The 8,988-nt window shown below is 40.9% G+C and overlaps 1 protein-coding gene across 9 annotated transcripts in view; it reads left to right on the plus strand.

Moving 5' to 3' along the window:
• Positions 1 to 7,044, plus strand: part of LOC139613023 (uncharacterized) — a 29,726-nt gene extending 22,682 nt beyond the window's left edge. For 3 of the 9 annotated variants that reach the window (XM_071469306.1, XM_071469311.1, XM_071469308.1), the window contains exons 2-6: positions 1,013 to 1,072; positions 2,492 to 2,857; positions 4,026 to 4,265; positions 6,227 to 6,323; positions 6,640 to 7,044. In XM_071469306.1, the coding sequence (XP_071325407.1) occupies positions 1,013 to 1,072; positions 2,492 to 2,857; positions 4,026 to 4,265; positions 6,227 to 6,323; positions 6,640 to 6,700 (824 nt within the window). In that variant the 3' untranslated portion in view covers positions 6,701 to 7,044. Of the gene's footprint in view, positions 1 to 214; positions 518 to 1,012; positions 1,073 to 2,491; positions 2,858 to 4,025; positions 4,266 to 6,226; positions 6,324 to 6,639 lie in introns of those variants that run through there. The other 6 variants (XM_071469312.1, XM_071469309.1, XM_071469304.1 and 3 more) reach the window with 5 other exon arrangements.
• The last annotated feature ends 1,944 nt before the right edge of the window (positions 7,045 to 8,988 follow it).

Consider the following 8,988-nt stretch of genomic DNA (forward strand, 5'->3'; position numbering starts at 1 on the left):
TTATCTCTGTTTACAAACAGTGCAACAACAGTGGTGTGAAAATCCAAAATCAAACATGCTGTATTGTGGGAGCATGTGCTCAGACATAGGTCAGGGGGCGGGGGGTAATGTTACAATGGAAAGTCCACTTATTTTAAAACACAAAGCAGAAGGAACCCTTTACCGTACAGGAAAGGGGGGGCTGGCTAGGGGGGGGCTTGAAAATAAGGTGACGCCTATACATGACGCGATGACTGGACCTGACAAGCAGAGAAGAAAAGTCCAGAGAGGAGAAGAAGGTTCAAAAACGTTTTAGCTTTACTCCTGTTTGATGTTGTTTGCTGTAGCAGGGGTAGATCTGGGACCCTCATCTTTAACTAGATTATTTCTCGATGGCAATTGCTTTGAAGATATTGTTTTATTCTTGGCCATAAATCTATTTGCTGAGTGAATTGCATTGCACCTTAACCTCTGAGAGCGTGAGCACAGAGCGGAGGAGCTCTGGCTCGACAGTATTGTTTGTCTCACCTTTGGAAAGGTAGGTGAATCCCACTCTAGGGGGTTTTGATGTGAATAAGTTCAAGGTAAACAGCGAGGTGAATTCCAGGTTATATTTAATGCATGCAGGTTGGGTTGTGTTCCTGCACTGCTATCAGTGTTTCCTCTCTCTGTGTTTTTGTTGTAGCAGCTGTGCCCGAGGGGGTTCATTTTAATTTTGGCAGCGGACCCTTCTTCAGTTTGTTCCAACTTCTGATTCTAGTGCCGTCTGCAGTGCCAATACTGTTGCTCTTTGGATACTTCACAAATAAATTAAGAACAAAAAAAGAATACCCCAACCATTTGGATTACATTTTTAATAGAGGGACATGCTGCTTTAATTGCTTGTTGCTCTCGCTCTAATTTCACATTTTCTTTGGAGGTGGTGTTATTATTCTTGCTGCGGTGGCACCCCCGCTGCATGAGTACAGAGGAAATGGTGTGTTGTTGCTCAGGTCATGGACAAATTCCTCTCTCTGTTTTCTATCTACATCAGCAGGTGTTATGGATCGACAGAATTTCCTGTGCTGGAGAGTTGCCCTGCTGCTTCTCTTAAGTAAGGCTTTTTGTTGTTGGCTCCATCCTAATGATTTTTAGTAAAAAAAAATAAATAAAATAAAGATAAAAATGAAGTCTGTCTTAACGCAGTCATCAGTTGCCCATGGGAACAGTGACACAGGCTTTGTCCGCTGAAATCTTTCCTCCTCTGCTTTCAGTATCAGGTCTTTATTCTAAGGTTTATCTGCAGGTAATTCAGGGCTTCAGCAGTCTGAGTTAGACAAATCAAGTGGCTAGCCTATAAAGTTACAGCCTTTCGTACAAAAGTGCCTCTTTGTGTCACTATCTGTCCACTGCAGCTCAACAAAGAAACACTTTGTGCAGAAACACGAAAAGGGAATTTGGCTGTAACTCTAGAAGATATCCAATTGATTTGTCTAACACAGACTTCTAAAGCCTCAGCGAGGACCAACAAGTCGTCCAACCTAAACAACCATATAGGTCATTTGTTCATACCCTCAAAAACTTCATTAAGATTAAAGAACCTTTGTCATCATGGTTACAGTAATACACATGTTTATGGATGTGGAAGGGTCACGGGTAGAAGAAACAACACTGACTTTTGGTTTCACTCAGGAAATGAACAGCAATCTCCTGTGTTTTGTTGACCCATAAATGGAACTATAGTTAGAATAAGCTGCCTGCACAGACAACCTATGGGATTGTTTCTTGTGGGGTTTTTTTGTTTGTTTTGTTGTTTTTTTTTTTTACAAGGGAATAGTCTTGCAAGGACTGCAGATTTGTCCCCCATCACTTCTTTGAAAGTGCATTAGGAAAGAATCTAATAGTCAGTGTGAACATAAGGGATGATTTAAGCAAGCACAACCTGTTTCAGTGTCTATATGGGCACCTGACTACTGTTCAAAGATAGACTTAAAAAATTGTGAAGCTATCCTGCAATTCTCTCAGAAAACCCCGAGACAAATGCAGAAAGAACTGCTGTTTACATTGATGGCCACATTTGCATTATTTACATCTTCTCCATCCTTTGCCTATCAAGTTAAGACACATGATTAATACTCCGTGTGGTAAACGCACGCAGGGTTATCAGGTCCAGTGCAGTTTTGACACAGATTTTAGGATATTGATGTGGCTTGATGGATATCACATTAGGCATGGCTGTCGTGCACTATAAATCATCGCTTGACATTGTTTGACAGAAAGCAGCCATACATATTCATAAAGCACATACCGAGGATGGAGATGAAGTGTTATGCCACTGTTTGTTTTATTAGCTTCCTGTTCTACCCAAATACTGCAAACCCCCGAGAAGCCAAAAGTTCAGAACTGATGAATATGAAATACTTTAGGTCATCGTGGTCAGCTGAATAGAAAAACACACTGTACGAGGGACGTGAGTTGAAGCTCCACACGTTGATGAGCATGCAGTAACAAATGGTCCAATCTCTGCCCTCAGTGCCGTGTGGCCTCCAGTGTATGTCAGTGCACATCCTCAATGAGCAGCCTGTGCATGTAATCCCCGGCTCCAGTCTGGTTCTGAAAGCCCGGATCGAGCACGGACCCCTGGAGGAGGTCTCCATGGTAACCTGGGAGCGGGAGCCCGAAACTGGACTTGCCCCCACGAGAGTGACGCTGGCGTCATGCCCTGGCAAAGGCTTCAAGTGTGCTGGCACGAGGCCAAACGTCCATGTGAACATGCAGCAGCAGGAGACGACACTTGAGATTAATGGGTACAGCAGAGCGGATGGTGGAGTGTACACTGTGACTGTGACGGATCACAAAGGAGCCAAGACCCCTGCACAATGCATCGTCAGGGAATATGGTACAGTATGATGCACAGCATGTGAAGGAATATATTGGGAAGTCTTTTGTGAACATTACAGATAGCCTTCTGATGAAGCAGTTACTCAATTAATAGCATAGTTAAAAATGAATCCATTTTAATAATTGATTAATCATTTCAAAGAACTCGAGTAAATAAATTGCATGTGCTCATAGCAACAGAAGTTCTTTTCTTCACTTACTCTCAAGACTTGAAAATAAAAATGTGTTAAAGATCTGAGATGTTCCCTGGGACACCACACCCCCATCACAGTGAACGGATTTTTTTGAATTTGTGAAATAGGCGTGTTCACGGAGCGTCAAGTTGCCCTTTAAGTCGTTCCAATGAAAATGGCCAGCATTTGAAGAGCTGATCTTCTCTATCTCAGACCAATTCAAACTGAATTCCTCTGTTGATAAAACAACCACAAAGTCTGTTTAGCAGCTGCCCTGGAACAGCATAACGTAATCGTGTTTTAATAGAAGATTTTTTTTAAACTCTTTTTACAAAAATTAAGTCTCATAGGCATAAATCTCAGAGTACTGATATGAAAGCAGAAATATTTCAAATACTCCTCGGCTGACCTTTGGAGAGTTAACTCTAACAATTACCAGTGGTATAATGAATGTGCTTTAATTTCACGCCAGCAGGCATTGTTTCTTTCTGATGGCGGATGTCTCATTTAATAATGAATTTAACTTTGCCTATGGGCTTTGCTTTGTGGGCCCCTCGCTTTGTTTCTGTGCTTCTAGATGATTTCAGTCTCGCTGTAGCTTTCTAGTTTTCTGTCAAAAGCTTCCTTGCTTTTACTCTCATCTGTCTGCTCTAACGGTATCAATTCATCAGCTCCTCTCTTCTCTACATCTGCTCTCTCAGCTTTCAGGGTTTTCCATCATCCCTCTCTCCGACATTATGCCTCACTCACCGGTCTCATTATTGTCTGTGTAACTGAGCCAGTCTCTCCTGACAGCATTTAACATCTCACATGATTCTTTGTCTTAGTCCTTCCTGGACAGCCATGCGCCATTATTCTCATTTTATGACAGATAGGTGCCCACATCTGAACACTTCATATCTCCACTTGTTTCTATCCAGCTATAAATTGTTACCCCCACGCTTATCACCCCTTTTCATACTTATCCTCACCTCTTTCCTTCTACCTTTCCAGAGGAAGTGCACCACGTCTCCGTCAGCATCAACGTGTCTCACTCCTCGCTGGTATGTGGCGAGGCATGGGGCACGGACCCTCGCTTCAGCTGGCTCCATGAGAGAGTTGCCATTACCAAGACTATAGGGACAATCTCCAAAGATGGAACAACACTGTTTGTGACCATGACCCCTATTTGTGGCCACTTCACCTGTATGGTTAGCAACAAACTGGGCCACAGTTCTGCCACCTACACTGCAGGTAGGATGTTGGCACTGTTGTTTTTGACACCGTCTTTGTGTGACCTGTACAATTTGCACATTTACTCTATTTTCCTTACTTAAAGTTACACACATTAACAATTAATTAACATTGTAAGCAATTACAAGTGAGTTTTACCACCTGACTCTGCAGTTCCCATTAGCTCTACACCATTTTAGCATCTTTCAGCTCATTGCTTTGGTTTACAGCCCCAACTTTCATCAAGGTTGCTTCCTGACACAGGCAGCTTTTTCCTCGGTGAAAAGCTCTGGTAAAATGACTGTATGCTGTCTGCCTATCACCAAACAGAAGTCATGTAAAAGGTAGCCACTGTAGCTGGTGTACATAGTGGAGAATTGAGCAGCTAAAGAGCCTGATATTTCCCACAGGAGTTAGTGGAGACTGAATATTGGTGGCCAGAAACAGAACTCCCAAATGAAAGATAACGTTGCTCCATGTCTACTGGATGTGTTAATAGGAAACAGTTTTCTAACGTGTTCACCATATTAACATTTTGTGTGTGATAATATGCCAGTGTTGTGCCCCAAGTGGACAGAAAAATGTAAGGTACAACTTTTTCCCCTCATGTAAAAATTTCTATTTTATTCTACTTCTCCACAACCAGATTCCAGAATAAAATATTGTACTTTTTACTTCACTACATTTATCTGGCAGCTTTGCACATTAGTTGGTTCTTTTTATTTCATATACCAAATATATCATAAGACTTAAAAAAAAAATGTATAGAAATCACTCTTAAATATATAAATTGTATACATTAAATACAAATAAATTCTTAAATACTTGGAATCTACTCCATTTCTACCAGTTGCAACATTAACAAATGCTGCATACACCTTATTACACCAGTAACTGGAATTACTGCCTCGTGGTTGTATGCCTCCAGTCACCAGCCATGTTGCAGGAAATATGGTCACAATCTCCCCTTACTGAGATGGAGGGTTGAATAAGGGCCAGAAGTGTTTCTATAGAACATTATGATGTCACAGTGGGGTTGACCTTTGACCATTTAGATATAAAATGTCATCTCTTCATTTTATCCTTAGACAATTGAGTCCAATTGTGTAATAATTAGTGCATGAATCACTGGATTATGGCCAAAAACTTGTATTGTGATGTCACGGTGACCTTGACCTTTGAACACCAAAGTCTAATCAGTTTTGAGTCCAAGTAAATGTTTGTGCCAGATTTGAAGAAGTTACCTCAAAACGTTACTGAGATATCGTGTTCCTGAGAAGGGGACGGACAGACAGACATAATGCGTCCAGCCATGGCTGTTGCCAGTGTGGAGGCATAATAATGGCCCATTAATAATGAATACAACACTTTGAAAGGGAAAATTCTTTATTTATACTTAATGATGAGTACTTTAGTTTGATGGATTAAGTATATTTTGCAAACAATAGTTCTGTAGACTTTTACTTGTAGTAGAGTACTTTTACTTGTATTACCTGTCTTGCTACTCTTACTTGGGATCAAAATATTTAGATTATGAGATGAAGACAACAGGTGATTGGATGAAAAGGTGGCTGCGCCTACTGATATCTTATTCAAAGTCAGCTCATCAGACTCCTTAATGCCATGGGTTGTGTGTGTCTGAGCCGTGTCCTGATTGCACTTTGTTCTGTGTATTGTATCACTGGTGGTGTTTCAGTGATAAAGGATTTTCCACAGTGCGATCAATAAATCACTACCGCCACTACTGCTACGCTGCTAAACAGGCAAGACAAATGCAGTTCTTCGTATCTGCCAAGAGGCGCGATGATCCAAAGACGCTCAGGGTATTTCAGGATACCTCCTGTAAGCTTGTGCTCTCCCACTCAATATTGCGGCGGCACAGACTTGTTGCAGTGGACCTTTCTGGCCTTTTAGAGCAGCCATGTCAGATGACTTGTGTTTTTTTTTTCCTCCCCTCATCTCATCTTTTTCGTTCTTGACAGCACCTTGTGAGACGGAGGGCAGAGGAACGACAGCGGCTGTAGCGTGTTTCATCCTCTTGCTGCTGTTTGGAGGAATGCTGGCATTTCTGCTGTGGTGGTACAGTAATGCACATAGACAGCAGCAGGCACAGTCACAAATCTTATTTCAGGCTATGCTCTGATCACAAAACCATACGCTGAGAGAAAATAAGACACTGGGAGTAGCTGCTTTAGGAAGGAGAGAAAGGACTGAGGGTACAAAGCGAAAACAGTGAGGAACTACACAGCTAGAGTCCTCCCACATGATATAGAACACACATGAATCGAGACAGGCCTGGGTGTGTCTGTTGATAAAACAACAATCATGTTAACTCAAGCCAGTTATGGTTTGTCAGTGCAGTTTGATCTAAATGTAACTCTTGGTTTCTTTTCAGGAAACGCAGGCACAATTACAGAAGAGAGCGTCTTCATGAACCTTTGGATGCTTCCATCTAAAAAAAAAAAAAAACAAAGGTCCAAGGCTTCATATCTGCTATTCAGAGAGGTCTAACAGAGGAGAACAGGGAACGGACTGGACTATGAGGGAGGAACTTCCTGTCCTGTGAGCAGTATGACCTTACACTGCAGTGGAACAATGTGAAGAGTGAACTGCTTGCTGGAAAATAAAATATATCTAAAAATGGATATTCATCTTGAAGTACCGACAGTGCCTCCTGCTGGGCTGCACCTGACACTGTGTATTTACCAGTAAACGTTCTTATCATTTTGTAAGCTTGGCTCAACTTTGCATTGTATTTGAATGTACTGTATTGCCTTCGTAATAAAATCCTTTCACAGACTGTGGCAGAAATTTACTAATTCAACAACTCATTTGAATAAATCTGAAAAAAGACGTTTCAGTTTAAGACATGGCTTAAATTTTTCATGAGTACAGAGTTGTGAGCTCTGTTATCTTTTTCTCATCTGCTATTACTGCAGATTTTGACAAATCTTCTGCCTTCACTTTGCATTTAGGCTCACAGCTATGCAGTGAGATCAACACTCTCAGAATAAAGGCTGAAGACAGCAGCTGAAGTCTTCATTGGAGGCAATTTGAAACTGTGAATACTGATTACAAAACCAGAGGAGGATGAGATTATATAATCAAGAGTTAGACTCAGAATCAATACAGTAACAAGGAAACTGCATTCACAAAAATAGCTGTCAAATTAGTTACATTGCTGGGATAAAAGTAATTACCAGGGCTGAAAGAACAACATGAAGCTGCATAACTGCTAACAACTATAATATAATATAAAAGTACCTAGTATGTAGATAATGCTCAACAAGGCCATTTGAAATTTCCAAACATTTATCAGCCTCTCAAATCATCAGATCTATTCACTTAAAAGATCAAAGTGGCTAAACTTTTCAATTTCCCCTTAAAAAAAAAAAAAAAAAAAAAAAAAAAAAAAAAAAAAAGATTCTTCGCACGATTTTTTGTCTCTTTGAGGATCAGTCAGTAATGGACAAACAATGTGTACTGAACAAAAATATAAACCCAGCACTTTTGTTTTTACTCCCGTTTTTCATAAGTTGAAATAAAACATCTAAGATTTTTTTCCACACACACACACACACACACACACACACACACACACACACACGGTTTATTTCTCTTACATTTTCTTCAAAAATGTGTGTAAATCCCTGTCAGTGAGCTTTTCTCCTTTGCAAAGATAAGCCATCCACTTGACAGGTGTGGCATATCCAGATGCTGATTACGCAGCAGGACTGTTGCACAGGTGTGCCTTGGGCTGGTCACAATAAAAGCCCACTCTGAAATGTGCAGTTTTATCAGACAAAAACATTTCTACAGATGTTGCACATTTTGAGGTAGCGTGCATTTGGCATGCTGAATTTCCACCAGAGCTGTTGCCCGTGAAATGAATGGTCATTTTACTACTGTAAGACATCTCCAGAGTTGTTTGTGAATATGTGGCAGCACATCTAACCAGCCTCTCACTCATCAGACATGTCACCCACCCACTGTCTCTGTATGTGTCTGAATGACAACGTGATCCAGTTCCTGCCAGTATCCAGGAACTTCAGAGCCATGGACCAAGGTTCCACAGGCCACAATCAATAACCTGATCAACTCTGTGCAAAGAAAATGTGTAGCACAGCATGAGGCAAAAGGTGGTCACACCCAAAAAATACACATCTGTAGCCAAAGTCATGTGAAACCCATAGTTCAGTGCCCAATTAATTCATTTTATTAAAATAAAACTCCATCTGGGTGTGTGAGCTCTTGAATGGGAGTAAAAACAAAAGCATTTATATTTTTGTTCGGTATACATTGCACAGGAAACCACCTGCACAAATGAGGATTTAAAAACATTTCTTTTATGTGGTTAGCATTGTTTGTAGATTTTGCTGATTTGGCATTGAATGCAGCTTGATATGTTGTACTTTCAGAGAGATGTGGTTCCAACCTTTTGTGTAATCAATTGTGTAATAATAATAATTTTGAGGGTAAATTTATCTTCTGGGATTCCTGTTAATTTTGGTTATATTGCGTTTTCCCCCTTTGTCAAAGAGTTCTTGGTGTACATCCAGACACAGTTGATTGTGTGTGACAGATAAGATGTGATATGATCCACTCACAGTACACCGTGCTCCGTAAAGCAACACCAGACCACTTGGAGGAAACGGAAACCAAAGAACCAGGGGTCAAATAGAGGACAAGTTATATCAGGTGTGGGAGGAAAAAGCAACTGAACATCTGCCACGAAAGTTTAGGC

The sequence above is a fragment of the Trachinotus anak genome, unplaced genomic scaffold (genome assembly GCF_046630095.1).
Source record: "Trachinotus anak isolate AG129_WGS33_773 ecotype Australia unplaced genomic scaffold, CSIRO_AGI_Tana_v1 ptg000032l, whole genome shotgun sequence".
Lineage (NCBI taxonomy): Eukaryota > Metazoa > Chordata > Actinopteri > Carangiformes > Carangidae > Trachinotus > Trachinotus anak.